Raw genomic sequence first — 17,460 nt, 5'->3', positions numbered from 1 at the left:
CTTGCTCAGTTGTGCACCGGGGCCTCCCACTAATCTTTCTATTCTGGTTAGAGCCAGTTTGCGCTTTTCTGTGAAGGGAGTAGTACACAGCGTTGTACAAGATCTTCAGTTTCTTGGCAATTTCTCGCATGGAATAGCCTTCATTTCTCAGAACAAGAATAGACTGACGAGTTTCAGAAGAAAGTTCTTTGTTTCTGGCCATTTTGAGCCTGTAATCGAACCCACAATCGCTGATGCTCCAGATACTCAACTAGTCTCAAGAAGGCCAGTTTTATTTCTTCTTTAATCAGCACAACAGTTTTCAGCTGTGCTAACATAATTGCAAAAGGGTTTTCTAATGATCAATTAGCCTTTTAAAATGATAAACTTGGATTAGCAAACTCAACGTGCCATTAGAACACAGGACTGATGGTTGCTGATAATGGGCCTCTGTATGCCTATGTAGATATTCCATTAAAAATCAGCCGTTTCCAGCTACAATAGCCATTTACAACATTAACAATGTCTACACTGTATTTCTAATCAATTTGATGTTATTTTAATGGACAAAAAAAAATTGATTTTCTTTCGAAAACAAGGACATTTCTAAGTGACCCCAAACTTTTGAACGGTAGTGTAAATTGCAAATCTAACTGACAAAGGGACAACAGTTTACATTTAAATGAAAGCAATTTATCCAATGCAAAAAAATGAAATTTGACCCATACAGAAACGTCTAAAACAGAAACTTCTAACGAAAGTGTGAGCAAAAACTACATTGAATACATTCAGTATGTTCAATACATTCAATGGTAAGTTGCTAGTAATACGGTCCGCCGCCTTCAACAATAATCTAAACTCATGTAGAATAATGCAATAACCATTGAAAAACTGTGGACACACGTATATAGATTGCCTCGGACTTTGTTAAGACAGCAAGTACCAAGTTCATACCAGTTCTTCATCAAATTAAAATGTCAACATCTAGGAGACCAACTAGTCTGCTGTCATTACAGACTGATCAAAACATATTTGGTAACACCCTGATACACCATCATCTAAAATAAATGGCAGCTAGTCAGTCTGCTACCATGCTGCTCGAAATGACAGGCTGTCAGAATATGGGGTGGAGATGCTTCTCCATTAATGAAACATAGCAGCTAACACAATGACAAGGTCCAAACAAACGGAAGACCCCCCCCCCCTTTCTATGGCTCAAGGATTCTTGAAAGACAGGACAATCTCTACTTTTTTTTAAGTGTACTCTAATGACTATGACCCCGGTGAGGTGCGTGAGGATGGTTTCGGAGGAGGAGTGTAAAGGAAAAGGTGAAAGGTCAATTTTGTAATTCCTGGAGCTTGCATTCACAGAGCTCTCTGTAGATTCTCTTACGCACCGTTGGCATGTCCCCTTGGGAGAATTGCAGTGGTTTCCCCAAAGCAAGGCACCTGCAGTACTGAGAGAAAGGTACATGAATGAACAGGGTGGTGTGAGTGAGTGAGACAGAAAGTAATACTTTATTAAGACTGCACTGACACAGAGGTACATGATGATAAAAGTAGACCATTCAATTAATCAAGGATTATGAAAACATGCTGGTACCTCTAACACAAAAACTCCACAGTCGTTTTCATTTGTCTGTTGTGGTATTCGCTGCAAAAAAATCAATAGAGAGAGACATACACCCAAAACAGTGATCATCATGGGCTACATTTCAATGGCATGTTTGGCAGGATTTCTGCAGGCAATCCCTTAAAGTATTTTGTTCTATTGTGTTAAAAAAATGATCAAGCAAACATTCAAACTCACGATTTCAAAGATCCACACACACACAGCTCAATGCATCATACCTCGTTGATATACATCTTCCAGCCACTTTGAAATGCAGTTTGCATCCTCTCCCTAGCTTCCGTCTTTATGTACCTTAACACATTCTATAGAATGGAAAGGGGGGGGGGGGGGGGGGACAAGAGAAATGTTGATTTCTTCTATGCTAAATCAGGTGAAATAGCATCTTGCTGATTGGAAATTGGATTTGATTGTGTAAAGTCAGTCTGTGAAATCTTACGTAGCAAGTAACAACTTAATTAAGCTATGATTAAATATGAATGTATTAGGGATGTGACAAAACTTTTAAACAGCAATGTTTTTATTGTTTTCCAACGCTAAGAAAATTCATAACATTCCACATGAATTCACAATGCAACTGCGCTGCTGCCAGCAACAGCTTGGGTCTCACGGTGTGTCCCTTTCGGATGGTTAAGCATTGCACCTGTACTACCATTACTGTACCTCAATTCCCCCTCACAAAGTTTGCATTTCCCCACCTTCTCATTTAACTTGTCAAAGCATTGCCATACAGGACCTGGCTGCTGTCGCTGGCCTTTCTCTGCCATTTTTCCTACTGTAGTGGTGGAGAGTCGACTCCAAAAGAATTGCTTCCTCGACTCCTGCATGTCAACGCCCATTTATTTGTGTTAAGATTCGATTCCGCTAGGAATCGACTCCTAAGATTGGTATTTTTGGAATGGAGGAGACTGATTAGTTACCTTACTTCCGAGAACAAACACTTGCATCTGTCATAGCGAGCGACGGAGAGAGAGGGGAGGGGCACAGTATAGGCAGGTCGGCCACCAGGCAAACAGAGTCAGAACCGTGCACTAGACCTTGTTATCTCGCAATTTCTTGGCTAGCAATGTCTCACTAAAGTAAAGCAGGGCCTGTCATTAATGAATAGGCTAGGATATTCCACATGCAACAGTCCGAAGACTGAACACACACTGGCATCACTAGAGAAGAGGAGGGGGCAGGCAGGCAGGCCAGCGTGAGGGAGAGAGAGGAGGGGGCAGGCAGGCAGGCCAGCGTGAGGGAGAGAGAGGAGGGGGCAGGCAGGCAGGCAGGCCAGCGTGAGGGAGAGAGAGGAGGGGGCAGGCAGGCCAGCGTGAGGGAGAGAGAGGAGGGTGCAGGCAGGCCAGCGTGAGGGAGAGAGGAGGGGGCAGGCAGGCCAGCGTGAGGGAGAGAGAGGAGGGGGCAGGCAGGCCAGCGTGAGGGAGAGAGGAGGGGGCAGGCAGGCCAGCTTGAGGGAGAGAGAGGAGGGGGCAGGCAGGCCAGCGTGAGGGAGAGAGAGGAGGGGGCAGGCAGGCCAGTGTGAGGGAGAGAGAAGAGGGAGCAGGCAGGCCAGTGTGAGGGAGAGAGAGGAGGGGGCAGGCCAGTGTGAGGGAGAGAGAGGAGGGGGCAGGCCAGTGTGAAGGAGAGAGAGGAGGGGGCAGGCAGGCCAGTGTGAAGGAGAGAGAGGAGGGGGCAGGCAGGCCAGTGTGAAGGAGAGAGAGGAGGGGGCAGGCAGGCAGGCCAGCGTGAGGGAGAGAGAGGAGGGGGCAGGCAGGCCAGCGTGAGGGAGAGAGAGGAGGGGGCAGGCAGGCAGGCCAGCGTGAGGGAGAGAGAGGAGGGGGCAGGCAGGCCAGCGTGAGAGAGAGAGAGGAGGGGTAGGCAGTACCGTGCGGATATGTCTGTATCTCGCAATATCTTGTCTTGCATGCCTCGCAAATTCACCAAAGTAGCCTAAAGTTCGCCTCTTCCTTTCTTGTTTTTATTTCAACTTTCCCCAGGTCTTTATAGCCATATAGTCTAGTTAGGCTATAACACGGAAAATAATATGTTTTGTGAAAAATGCACTGTGATTTTAATTCTGTGGCGGAAAAAAACAAAAACAAAACTTTTTTTCAGGTAAGGATTTTTCTTAAATGTTAAGGATCCCAATTTTGTTTAAATGTTTACACCCCTGGAATGTGTATTCTGTATTGAATATGGACACATTCACTACTGGTTAAGCCATTCCACAATGTTCAGGGCAAGGGTATGGATGAAATTAAATCATTCCTTTCAGTCAAGTGAGATATTTATCCACAGTAGCACGTCATAGCAAAAATAAAACAAAGCATTTTCATGTTCATCCTACTAAAATATGCTTGAGTCTTCCTACCACCAATGAGATCTGACACACAGAAGCTGGTGTAAGGAAGCATCAGTTGTGAGGTCTCTTCTGTGACAGAGATTTGATCTCAATGAGAATAACCTGTATAAACAAAGGTTAAATCACTAAAAGTTCTGTCAACGTTACCTCGGCAGCTTCCTTGAACACGATGCCCTGGGAGTCGTAGAGGTGGATCCTCTTGCTGGCGGTGTCGACCGTCACCAGGCACCAGTGGATCTCCAGGTGGATGGGCACCAGCAGCAGAGCCTTGGAGAAGAGATCCACCTGCAGGACACAGGGGACCAGAAGCCAGGGATGTGTTCAGTAGGGTAGAAAACGGTTTGTACGGCATGAAACAGGGGTCGTGTTCATTAGAATACGGAACATTTTAGAAAACGTTTTGCAATGGAAAGCAAAAATGAACCACCCTGGTCCGAGTTGGGGTCAATTCCATTTCCATCAATTCAGAAAGTGAATTGAAATTTGATTTACATCACAATGAATCTCCTGAATTGAAATAGAATTGACCCCATCGCCAATAATTATCAGAAGCTTTTGGGTGACATCCGAAAGGTCAAAACAAAGTTTCACAATCTCAGGTTCAGCATTTACCTTCTTGGTCCACCTCTTCACCCCTTCATATCCTTTGGTCATGAGCTGTCGGTGGAAGAAGCTGTTAAAGAAATGGACCTAGACAAGTAAAACAAATAAAAATATCACATTCAGGAACCAAGACCACATGCATCAAATGGAGGGACGACAGTCAAAAGTTGCTCCCATTGCATCATGACTCAGGCTATTGTAGAATTTCTACACCTCTGTGATCAGACTCATTATTACATTATTATAATGTAATACGTCATTATAATACATTATGAATATTTCTTGATAGAATTGAGGAAATATAATGGGAAATAAAAACCTACCTTGTGTTGTGCAGACTCCATGATTAATTCTCCATACATATTCATGACCTTCAAGAGTAAACCACAAAATAAGTTCAAACAGGGTCACACAACATATTTACATCACATTGAGCAAGTTAACTTTGGACTGATGACGCACCAGACTACGCACCAGACTACGCACCAGACTACGCACCAGACTACGCACCAGACTACGCACTAGACTACGCACCAGACTACGCACCAGACTACGCACCAGACTACGCACCAGACTACGCACCAGACTACGCACCAGACTACGCACCAGACTACGCACCAGACTACGCACCGGACTACGCACCGGACTACGCACCAGACTACGCACCAGACTACGCACCAGACTACGCACCAGACTACGCACCAGACTACGCACCAGACTACGCACCAGACTACGCACCAGACTACGCACTAGACTACGCACCAGACTACGCACCAGACTACGCACCAGACTACGCACCAGACTACGCACCAGACTACGCACCAGACTACGCACCAGACTACGCACCAGACTACGCACCAGACTACGCACCAGACTACGCACCAGACTACGCACCAGACTACGCACCAGACTACGCACCAGACTACGCACCAGACTACGCACCAGACTACGCACCAGACTACGCACCAGACTACGCACCAGACTACGCACCAGACTACGCACCAGACTACGCACCAGACTACGCACCAGACTACGCACCAGACTACGCACCAGACTACGCACCAGACTACGCACCAGACTACGCACCAGACTACGCACCAGACTACGCACCAGACTACGCACCAGACTACGCACCAGACTACGCACCAGACTACGCACCAGACTACGCACCAGACTACGCACCAGACTACGCACCAGACTACGCACCAGACTACGCACCAGACTACGCACCAGACTACGCACCAGACTACGCAGGGCCAAGAAGCTTTTCTGATCCTGACCACGTGAACGGACTTCAGTTTTTCTTGATCAGGTCACGTGGTCAGAAAAAACTCCAACAACAGTGCGCTCCAAAAGTATTGGAACAGTGACACATTTTGTTGTTTTGGCTCTGTACTCTAGCACCTTGAATTTGAAATGATACAATGGCTAAATATAATTTGAGGGTATTGTCATTAACCGTTTAGAAATTACAGCACTTTTAGTACATATCGCCCCCATTTTAAGGGAACAAAAGTATTGGGACAAATTCACTTGTGTGTATTATAGTTAAAAGTTTAGTATTTGGTCCCATATTCCTAGCAAGCAATGATTACATCAAGCTTGTGACTCTACAAACTTGTTGGATGCATTTGCTGTTTGTTTTGGTTGTGTTTCAGATAATTATGTGCCCATTAGAACTGAATGGTAAATAATGTAGTGTCATTTTGGAGTCACTTTTATTGTAAATAAGAATAGAATATGTTTCTAAACACTTCTACATTAATGTGAATGCTAACATTATTAAGGATAATCCTGAATGAATCGTGAATAAGGATGAGTGAGAAAGTTAAATGCACAAAATTACAAATATCATACCCCCAAAATTAAATTACAACCATCATACCCCCAAACCAATGCTAACATCCCCTGTTATTGTAATGGTGAGAGGTTAGCATGTCTTGGGGGTATGATTTTTATGCGTCTAACTTTCTCACTCAACATTATTCATGACTGATTCAGGACTGTTTATATCACTATATATCAGTCTACGGACATACAGTATATCGTCTATGGATATATATCGATCTTTGGACATCTATCATGGTGAAATTGGTTGATTTGGGTCAAAGGCACCAACCTGGTCATTGAGCCAGTTCTGATGGTCCAGCGTAGACAAATCTTCCAGAGTCAGAGCGTGCTTGTTGTAGACCACCCGGAAAGCGGGCATCAGTCTATGCGCTAGGACAGCCTGGTACTTCATTACTACTGCAGAGATTAAAGACTTCCTATGAAAGAGGGCAGAACAGAACATTGTTTTGTTGTTTAGTAGAGAGCCTCATAATTCCTAGAGCCCTGTGTTTTTCCTTGACCATGTGACCTCAACAGGAGGGGCCTTAGTTATAGGTTATACCTAGGGTCTAGAGTTGTCCAGAGCCAGAGATATAAGATATAGCTAGGGCCTAGAGCAGGGCAGTCCAACCCTCTTCCTGGAGATCTATAGTCCTGTAGGTTTTCAGTCCAACCCTAACCTAAAATACCTGTTTCAGCTTGGTGAGCAGAGAATAAACAGATAATAAATAGAATCAGGTGTGCTAAATTACAGTTGGACTGAAAACCTACAGGACGGTAGATCTCCAGGAAGAGGGTTGGGCTGAAAACCTACAGGACGGTAGATCTCTAGGAAGAGGGTTGGGCTGAAAACCTACAGGACGGTAGATCTCTAGGAAGAGGGTTGGACTGAAAACCTACAGGACGGTAGATCTCTAGGAAGAGGGTTGGACTGAAAACCTACAGGACGGTAGATCTCTAGGAAGAGGGTTGGGCTGAAAACCTACAGGACGGTAGATCTCTAGGAAGAGGGTTGGACTGAAAACCTACAGGACGGTAGATCTCTAGGAAGAGGGTTGGGCTGAAAACCTACAGGACGGTAGATCTCTAGGAAGAGGGTTGGACTGAAAACCTACAGGACGGTAGATCTCTAGGAAGAGGGTTGGACTGAAAACCTACAGGACGGTAGATCTCTAGGAAGAGGGTTGGGCTGAAAACCTACAGGACGGTAGATCTCTAGGAAGAGGGTTGGGCTGAAAACCTACAGGACGGTAGATCTCTAGGAAGAGGGTTGGGCTGAAAACCTACAGGACGGTAGATCTCTAGGAAGAGGGTAGGACTGAAAACCTACAGGACGGTAGATCTCCAGGAAGAGGGTTGGGCTGAAAACCTACAGGACGGTAGATCTCTAGGAAGAGGGTAGGACTGAAAACCTACAGGACGGTAGATCTCTAGGAAGAGGGTTGGGCTGAAAACCTACAGGACGGTAGATCTCTAGGAAGAGGGTTGGGCTGAAAACCTACAGGACAGTAGATCTCTAGGAAGAGGGTTGGGCAGCCCTGACCTAGTTTTTCCAAGTCAGGGCATACTACTCATATTGTATTATTAAGTGAGGGAACCAAAACCATGTCTTCTCTGTTGTACTTGCCCCTTAGTAAGGTCAGTGTTCAGCTTCTTGTTGAGGTGCCTCAGTACATCGCTCTTGCTCAATGGGATGAAACTTCCGTACTTCACATAGAAGCAGTCAAGAAACTCTACGGAGAGAGAAAGAACATTAGGCACTCAAGGCAGCACTTAAGGAAACATTTTTAAAGTTTAAGGAAAAAAACTGTACCATGGATGAGCTTCGTTGTTGCTTCCCAGCTGACTTCTGTGGACGCCCGCTGGCTCTGAGGTGGATATGGCAAGGCTCGCTTTGTCGCCAACGTGGCCTGTTTAGTGGCGGTGGTCGCATCCCCAGCTCTGACTATGCCCTGGTCCTCCTCCTCGACAGGGTTGCCACACAGAACTGATGTGCCCACAGACAGACACACCTTCTGGTCCGAGCACCCCTTTGCCTGAATAAGTAAACTGTATTTAGCTATTTTAGATGTTATTGCTGTCAGTATAGGTCCCTTGTATTGTCCTTTTATTGATTTATACATGTTTTTGGATAGGCCTGAGCATATAAATGGACTTGATATGTGCTCATGGACTTTGTATTGACTGCTATGTTGGTGTAATGCAATTTGAACTTGCCTGGCTGTCCTCTGCACTGTCCAGGCCTTGACCATCACATCCAATGGCAGTAGTGACCACTTCTCTTCCCTCTCCTACCTTCTTCCATTTCTGGCTTCCCTCCAATTCCCCAGTGTATTTATTTGACGTCTGTGTGTTCGCAATAGACAGGAGGAACCTCCTGGTTTTCTCCAGTCTTTTAGCTCTGATCATGGAGACCCAGAGGAGACACCTGGCTCTCCGCCACTTCCTGTGCCCCCACTTCCGCCACGCCTGGCACCAGAACTGGATGTTACACCAGCGCCGTGAGTGCCTCTTGTGTCGCATGGAGAGAGGGGAGACTCCTTTTACGGTGAGCTTTAGGCCCCTTAGGTCCTTTCTCCGGCATTGTCTACGCTTTGTGGGTCTAATACGGGTTGGGTATGGGTCGTAGACCTGTGCCACAGGGCTGCAGCAGAGGTAAGAGCCGTGTGTGACTGGGAGGGGCTGTCTATTGATGTGCACTGTGGAGGGAGAGTAAGGGGAGTGCATGGAGGGGGAATGACTCAGGGACAGGTCAGAACTGGTATGCGACACAGAGATCTGCTTTAGATCTGATCTCAGATTTGCTTGAGTGTTGTCTGTGGGAGGGACACACTCAGAGTCAGGTTCAAGCCCATGGTTGCCAATAGCTACACTAGGGAGGACTGGAGCATGGATGATGGAAGGCTCCATTTTAGGTTTGTGCTTTTTCCTGCTCTTGAGTGGGGGCGGGACTAATAGCTCTAGCCTTGAGTTTGATTGGACGGCTGAGAACTCACAGCTTTTGAGTGATTGACTCTGATCGGTCGAGGTCTCCAGGGGATGGCTCCCCATTTCAGTGCCTTCAGGTGGGTCAGATGAAGGAAAACCAGAGACATGACCCTTGCCTTCCCTTTTGCCCTGCTTTGCCTCCTCAGCCGACGGGCTACACGCTGAGCGAAACATGCCCTTAGATGTTGTTTTGTTTTCAAAATAGCTAAATGAACCAAAAACTATTTCTAAACACAATTATGTTAGCTAACAGTGTTACCTACTCTCTGGCATTGTCATTTCAGAGTGAGGACATAGCCTTATTTGACTATACTTCACGTTACACACTGCACAACAATGTTTTGATTGGCTACCATGAATCCTAACTACCGGTATGCTAGCAAGCTAGCTAATTTTAACCACGTTTGAAGCGAGCCCTCACGTGTCATGTCAGAGCCTCCAACAACACACAAAAAGGTTTTGGGACCATAGCGTGTAGCAAAAAAATTCTCTAACCAAAATGTAGCACACACTATTAGACGTCAGCATGTTTAGTATTGTCTTGCCTGACTCAAATTAATTCACAAATATGTAGCAACATGTATTTACCCAAATGCGCCGATACCTGCACCACCTAGCATTCGTGTACTCTCTCTTTGCCTGGCCTACCAGACGCCTGTAACGGAATATATCACGACTGATTGTGTCGAATTCATGCACGCGGTCGCACGTTGAATACGTCACGACACTGGCTACCGTGGTCACTAGTTACCACAGCCACAAAGTAAAAATGGGTCTTAATTTAAGGGTAGGGTTATGTATAAGGTCAGCAGGGTGGTTAGGGTTAGGTTTAAAAATCAAATTTCAAAAATATAAATTGTAGACATAGGCGGGGTTAAACCATAATTATGACTTTGTGGCTGTGATAACTAGATACGACCGCTACCAATCAGAATCAGACGAATACATTGAATAATAATAAATACATTGATTGATTCAAATACAATAAATGATGGTCAATCAAATATAGCCCGTGGGTTTCTGAAAAAGCAAAAGAAGGATGAGAGATGCCACGTTATGCCATTTTGCTCATTTTACATCCAAACATGTCAATGTATGTGTTATTTTCATGTCTCTCTCTCTCTCTCTCTCTCTCTCTCTCTCTCTCTCTCTCAATTCAATTCAATTCAATTCAATTTAAGGGCTTTATTGGCATGGGAAACGTATGTTAACATTGCCAAAGCAAGTGAAGTAGATAGCAAACAAAAGTGAAATAAACAATAAATATTAACAGTTAACATTACACTCAGAAGTTCCAAAAGAATAAAGACATTTCAAATGTCATATTATGTATATATACAGTGTTGTAACAATGTGCAAATAGTTAAAGTACAAATGGGAAGATAAATAAACATAAATATGGGTTGTATTTACAATGGTGTTTGTTCTTCACTGGTTGCCCATTTCTTGTGGCAACAGGTCACAAATCTTGCTGCTGTGATGGCACACTGTGGTATTTCACCCAGTAGATAAGGGAGTTTATCAAAATTGGGTTTGTTTTCGAATTCTTTGTGGATCTGTGTAATCTGAGGGAAATATGTGTCTCTAATATGGTTTCCACCTCATTTTGTGGGCAGTGTGCACGTAGCCTGTCTTCGCTTGAGAGCCAGGTCTGCCTACGGCGGCCTTTCTCAATAGCAAGGCTATGCTCACTATGTACATAGTCAAAGCTTTCCTTAAGTTTGGGTCAGTCACAGTGGTCAGGTATTCTGCCACTGTGTACTCTCTGTTTAGGGCCAAGTAGCATTCTAGTTTTCTCTGTGTTTTTGTTAATTCTTTCCAATGTGTCAAGTAATTCTCTTTTTGTTTTCTCATGATTCGGTTGGGTCTAATTGTGTTGTTGTCCTTGGGCTCTGTGGGGTCTTTTTGTGTTTGTGAACAGAGCCCCAGGACCAGCTTGCTTAGGGGACTCTTCTCCAAGTTCATCTCTCTGTAGGTGATGGCTTTGTTATGGAAGGTTTGGGAATCGCTTCCTTTTAAGTGGTTATAGAATTGAACGGCTCTTTTCTGAATTTTGATCATTAGCGGGTATCTGCCTAATTCTGCTCTGCATGCATTATTTGGTGTTTTTCGTTGTACACTGAGGATATTTCTGCAGAATTCTGCATGCAGAGTCTCAATTTGGTGTTTGTCCCATTTTGTGAATTCTTGGTTGGTGAGCGGACCCCAGACCTCACAACCATAAATGGCAATGGGTTTGTAACTGATTCAAGTATTTTTAGCCAGATCCTAATTGGTATGTCGAATTTTATGTTCCTTTTGATGGCATAGAAGGCCCTTCTTGCCTTGTCTCTCAGATCGTTCACAGCTTTGTGGAAGTTACCTGTGGCGCTGATGTTAAGGCCGAGGTATGTATAGTTGTTTGTGTGCTCTAGGGCAACGGTGTCAGGAAGGAATTTGTATTTGTGGTCCTGGCAACTGGACCTTTTTTGGAACACCATTATTTTTGTCTTACTGAGATTTACTGTCAGGGCCCAGGTCTGACAGAATCTGTGCAGATGATCTAGGTGCTGCTGTAGGCCCTCCTTGGTTGGTGACAGAAGCTCCAGATCATCAGCAAACATTAGACATTTTACTTCAGTTTCAGATTCTCTCGCGCTCTCTGTGTCTGTGGACGTGTTCGAGAGGATCAAAACCACAATGTATCATGGGTAAATTGTGACTGACTGATCGGCAGTCGCCTGCACTCGTTTTGATGCTCTCGAACTCGGCCGATGTCTGTACGTTCCCCCGCTGAGACGTTGCATGCATCAACCAATGGTTACGTGTTACGTCATCAACTGTGTCATCGACTGATAGATTGCTATAACATATGATGTGGTTAGCTGACACTTAAAATACCTTTCCATGCGTTGTAAGATCTGTCCCTTTGTTTGCCTGCCTACCTGTTGCGCCTGTTGTGAGTGCGGCAGGGATCTGTGCCTTCTGTAGTAGGCCAATCATCTCCTATCAACAGCATACTTGCAAATCGCTTGCCTCTGGCTCAGTGGCAGAGCCTATATAATCCACCAGGTGTCATTGCGTCATTGTTGATGTGGCTCTCCTATCTAATATGGTAGTAGTTTACATCGCTAGCCTGGTCCCAGATCGGTTTATGCTGTTTTACAAACCATTGGCAAGACACAAGACAGCAAAGACAGAGCTAGGGCCTGGCTACACAGAGAGATCTGGAACCAGACTATAGGCCTTTTGCTCCCTTTCAGGGAAATACAGGGTGATACCTCATTTACATTTAACATTCTAGTCATTTAGCAGACGCTCTTATCCAGAGCGACTTACAGTTAGTGAGTGTATACATTTTTCATACTAGTGATATGAAATTTACACTGGTCCCTTATCAATCACAATGTATATTACGTTGTCTTGTAAAGCTACTGCATGTTCTGAACACACAGGCTATAAAAATATCTAGAGAAGATCTGGGCTACAGTTTTGCTAGACTATTACTTTTCATGGCATCTTCTTAATTCACATCAATCCAATCCCATATTTGATCAAAGCTTGACTTTTTCCTCAGTTGAACTAAAGAGTAAAACTTTGACATCTCCCTGTTGACACCAATGCACCTGGTCACCCCAGACTTTGTCAGTCTAGCATTTAACTTGGCAATATTCCTCATGGGGTTCAGGCTGAGGATTCTTGCACAACCCACACGTTACACAGAAGTCCGGGGTGGACATGTGTTTACTTAAGCTCTGTGGTGAAGTTTAAAGTACAGGCTATATACCAGGGCATGTGGACTCAGTCGTTATTCTAGTGTACCCCCTTCATTACCTGCTACAATACTTCCATCCTCTCGCCCTGTCCTAACCCACCTGATGATGAGTTACCTGGGTATAGCCTTGGTTTTGGGGCTGCTGACGGGGGCATGGGCCCAGTTGTTGCTGCATAACGTGACCCGTCCTCCCTGCGACTCGCCCGACGTGGAAGCTGCAGCCCTGGTGGCCCAGGATTACCTCAACAGCCAGCACACCCACGGCTACAAGTACACCCTGAACCAGATCGATGACATCAAGATCATAACCAAGGTGAGCCAGAGCCGGAGCATGGATAATAGAATAGTTCACAGGGTCACATATAGATACATCTCTATATGGCTCATCTCTAGATTGGCATAGATGTATGATACAGTCTAGTGTAATGTCAAACATAGCAACATTCATTATTATAGACCGTATTAGAAATACCCACCTCAGTTAGATTGGACTTCTGTACTCGCAGAATGAGGTGGAATTATTGTTATGTTGTTTAAGTACGAAAAACAACAAGTACGAAAATGTTTGCACTCACTAACTGTAAGTCGCTCTGGATAAGAGCATCTGATAAATGACTAAAAAAGGTAAATGTAAAGACAAGATACATTTTCAAGTTTATCTTATCAACTACCCAGGTCCTACCAGTCTACAGTTTTGCAGATGTTTGAGACGGATAAAATTGACATGATTCAAACAAAAATGTACACATTTTTACTTCGGTTTTGTTTACCCTAGTGTTGTCTGAACATCCAACATCTAAGGAGAAATACACGTTTTGATACAAAGCCCCTTTTTTTCTTCTTCTTGTGTTAACCTCTACAGTTAGCCCTGGAGCTGCATTCATGGTTATCTCTGAGTGGAAGTACTGATCTAGGATCAGTCTCACCTTTTAGATTATAGTGATTGAGACTATATGGACGAGGAGGGGTGGGGGGGGGGGGGTGTGTGAGGGGGATCTGATCCTAGATCAGAACTCCCACTCTGAGACATAGATATAAGATATAAGATATTCCCTTGCAGTCATGCTCTCCTGTGTTGCTCCATAGCCTGATGGAACAGAGACCTACGTGATGGAGGTGGACCTGCTGGAGACCACATGTCATGTTCTGGACCCTACACCTGTCGCCAACTGCACCGTCAGACCGAAAGTAGCCACAGTGAGGCCAATTCTCCACTTTATTAAACAGATGTTATATACTACGTAGTTAATTCCGATTGGATCATTGGTAATGTTGTTTGTTGTTGTTTTAGGCAGTGGAGGGAGATTGTGATGTGGTACTGAAAAAGGTTGGAGGAGTTATGTCTGTCACAGCTTTCAAGTGTAAAACTGAAGGTATGCAATCTTCATGTCAGATTTTTTCAATCTAGCCCAGTGAATTATATCATTTCACAATCACGTTCCCCAGGCAAACAAAGTATAATCAACACATTCTGTGAACAAAGTCTGACAGCTACTGACTGGAGAGGTACCACAGAAGTGGGAAGGTGAGATCCCACTGGGCACACACTGGTTGAATCAACGTTGTTCCACGTCATTTCAAGGAAATTACATTGAACCAACGTGGAATAGATGCTGAATTGACGTCTGTGCCCAGTGGAATATATTCACACACACACACACCAATACACTCACCTCCTCTCTCTATCTGGTACCCTGTAAAGAATCAACGGAGGACCTCTGTGTGGGCTGTGCTTCACTCCTTCCCCTTAACGACACTGCAGGCCTGGCCGTGGTCTCTGCCTCGCTGGTCAACTTCAACAATAAGACAGGCAAAGAGTCATTGTTTGCAATCATGGAAGTTGGACGCATGTCAACTCAGGTAAACATATTTTTTCTAATCACATGATCATCATGTAGGCAAGAGCAAAAAAGTTACATTCAAGTTGCCAGCAGTCTTTAGGCATTTCTCAATCTTTTAAAAAGAGTATGGTCATGTTTTTTTATAGCCCAAAAAAGGGCCAGTTTCCTGCACACAGATCTAGGCTTTTTCTGTGTCCAGGAAACTAGCCCTAAATATAAAAGTGAAGAAGGGCTCCATTAGACAGGTTGATGTAGTACCTCTATCTCCTCTGTTGGAGCATATTCCTCCCATATACTAACTGTGACAAAGCTATAGTGGAAAGCCCTTATGTACGTCCATTCTGTTTGCAGGTTGTATCTGGTGGAGCCAGATACTTAGCGGAATACGTTATAGTAGAGACTAACTGCACCGCTGATGACAGTGATGACAACTGTGTGCCGCTGACCCATGCTATGGCAGTAAGTATACATTATATCTTGGAAGGAGGAATGCCCAAACCTGCATTCAAATGCCCATACTAGCATACCACTTAGAATGCACGCCCAACACATTTTTTCATTCTAGGTGGTATGATAGTGTGGTTATTGAAACATACTCAATGTATTTAATCAATACCACCATGTGACAAGCTAACAAGCCACGTTTAATTTATCTTTCAGCAACGTGGCTTTTGTCAAGTTGCAGGTGTGAGTTCTTCACACTCAGTCGACTGCAGTATATTTGCTGCATCTTCAATGGTAAGAGAAAATATATGCAATTATTCACACCTGTGAATAAGTAGATGACTTGTTGTCATAGAGTTATTAATTTCTCTTCTATACTCTATAAAGGCTATATCTTATTTGAACCGAACAATAAATGGCATCTATGAAAACAAACCATTGCACTGACACAGTACTTTGACAACCTGTCTCTCGTTCTAATGTACAGATGCCCATCGTGGACACCAATGGCACAGTCCCGGTGCCTGCGCCAGTGGTCCACGTCCACGCTGGTAACCTCCCCAAGGTCCACGGCCTAAGGCACCACAAACTCACCGCCCTCCACGACCCCGACCTCAGCGGCCTTCTGTCTGCAGAGTCTGGCGAGTCTGGCGAGTCTGACGAGTCCATAGTGCCTGTGGTCCCCGTGATTGTGGTCCCTGTAGGTACCGAAGCGTCCCCTGTGGTTGTAGTCGATCCTGCTGTAGGCATGGACGCACCTGTTGTAGCTGGGGTGGTGAAGAGGGAGGCCCCGGGACCAGTGCCAGACAGCCCAGCTATTGTGCTGGCACCTGTGCGAGTGTGCCCAGGGAAGAAGAAATTTTTCTGAGAAGCGTTCAGACTCTTTACTGTCGCAGTCATCAAACTGCGTGCAGCGGCCCACTACATGATCATAGAATGGCACATAAGGGCTTGAGTCTACTGAGTTTTTATTTTGCTTTTACAAGACCGTCATCATCAATTGGTTAGGCAGAGATTTACTACATCTTTACTAAACTATTTGTTTAGGGGGGTTGTCATGGTTCTAAACATGTGGGAGTTACAAGTAAGGGTTCAAATGTAGTTAATAAGGGTTAATTTCCCACGCTTAATGTGCAATGGTTGTATGTACTCGGAACTGCTCTGTATCTAGGGATAATAAAGAATTACATTATTCACAGTCTTACTTTCTCATGTGTCTTGCACAGCTAAACGAGACCCCAGCAGAAATGGGCTTTTCATTTATCTGACTTTGATGTCAAGCCCTAATGTTTAGCCTTGCAATGAAATGTTTCTTTTCAGGACAACCAGGGCTGCAAGTAGAACACAAAAATATTTGACATAAACAGTTGCATTCATAAGATTTATTGACAAATGTCAATAAAAAAATAAACAAGTACGCCAAAGCAAAAACCTGATCAGAATGAATTTATATGAATGCTGTAAGTACAGAAATTGTTTGGTCAGTAGGAAATGAAAATCCAACTTGTCAGTGACAACTGTGTGGAGCTTGGAGCATATTACAGTATCATAGACACTATGTTCTAGGATTTCCTATGATCTTCTATGTAGAAGAACCCCTTACATTCTAACCACTCTGTAGCTTGTGAGCGTCATAAAGCAAAACATGTTACACGTGAGTGTTCGTAGATAGCTTTTAATATTTGAAAGCTCAAACGATTCTGACTCTACAGACGTTTTTGTATAAAAGACCTGGCCCCGGGCCCCTTTGGGATCCGCTCTTGTTTCACAAACATCGCTTTAGCTCAGCCCCTGTTAAATAAACAAATGGTTGGTACCAAAGGATGCAGACGGAGTGGACGAATCCAATAGTACAACCCAGAAGTCTGTAGCTCAAACACACGTTTAAAAGGGGTTAGAAGTCCTAATTCACTCCGGTGTGACGATAGGACACATTGGGTTAATATGCATGAACGTTAGTCATTTTTGGAGCATCTTCAAATGCATTAGTAGATAAACTACTCTGGTGATATAATTCATGAGCTATTCAAAATCAATGACTATTTTCAGA

General features: G+C 44.4%; 2 protein-coding genes across 2 annotated transcripts; one reads left to right on the top strand and one right to left on the bottom strand.

Moving 5' to 3' along the window:
• Nucleotides 1–654: 654 nt before the first annotated feature.
• LOC311146391 (uncharacterized protein) lies at nt 655–10,012 on the bottom strand. Its single transcript, XM_084182890.1, has 10 exons — nt 8,601–10,012; nt 8,197–8,419; nt 8,011–8,116; nt 6,673–6,820; nt 4,877–4,924; nt 4,563–4,640; nt 4,098–4,235; nt 1,831–1,914; nt 1,583–1,633; nt 655–1,436 (listed from the first exon to the last, which is right to left on the bottom strand). The coding sequence occupies exons 1-10, from the start codon at nt 9,543–9,545 to the stop codon at nt 1,317–1,319; spliced, it is 1,941 nt and encodes a 646-aa protein (XP_084039016.1). The 5' UTR covers nt 9,546–10,012; the 3' UTR covers nt 655–1,316.
• Nucleotides 10,013–13,141: 3,129 nt separating this feature from the next.
• LOC311146798 (alpha-2-HS-glycoprotein-like) lies at nt 13,142–16,604 on the top strand. The gene is made up of 7 exons (XM_084183388.1): nt 13,142–13,438; nt 14,212–14,322; nt 14,417–14,498; nt 14,828–14,985; nt 15,318–15,425; nt 15,627–15,704; nt 15,898–16,604. Exons 1-7 carry the CDS (start codon nt 13,229–13,231, stop codon nt 16,276–16,278), a joined length of 1,128 nt encoding a protein of 375 aa, XP_084039514.1. The 5' UTR covers nt 13,142–13,228; the 3' UTR covers nt 16,279–16,604.
• Nucleotides 16,605–17,460: the final 856 nt, after the last annotated feature.

Source organism: Coregonus lavaretus, assembly GCF_964263955.1.
Source record: "Coregonus lavaretus genome assembly, chromosome: 19".
NCBI lineage: Eukaryota > Metazoa > Chordata > Actinopteri > Salmoniformes > Salmonidae > Coregonus > Coregonus lavaretus.
This window is presented reverse-complemented; position numbering and strand designations above follow the sequence as displayed.

Excerpts from the sequence above, each read along its gene's own strand:
- LOC311146391 (XM_084182890.1), bottom strand. The coding sequence starts at position 9,545 with ATGTTTCGCTCAGCGTGTAGCCCGTCGGCTGAGGAGGCAAAGCAGGGC. Across the intron at positions 8,117-8,196 it reads AACAACGAAGCTCATCCATG|AGTTTCTTGACTGCTTCTAT; the intron begins GTACAGTTTTTT and ends CTCTCTCCGTAG. Across the intron at positions 1,915-4,097 it reads TGTTCAAGGAAGCTGCCGAG|AATGTGTTAAGGTACATAAA; the intron begins GTAACGTTGACA and ends TCCATTCTATAG.
- LOC311146798 (XM_084183388.1), top strand. The coding sequence starts at position 13,229 with ATGATGAGTTACCTGGGTATAGCCTTGGTTTTGGGGCTGCTGACGGGG. Across the intron at positions 13,439-14,211 it reads ACATCAAGATCATAACCAAG|CCTGATGGAACAGAGACCTA; the intron begins GTGAGCCAGAGC and ends GTTGCTCCATAG. Across the intron at positions 15,426-15,626 it reads CGCTGACCCATGCTATGGCA|CAACGTGGCTTTTGTCAAGT; the intron begins GTAAGTATACAT and ends TTTATCTTTCAG.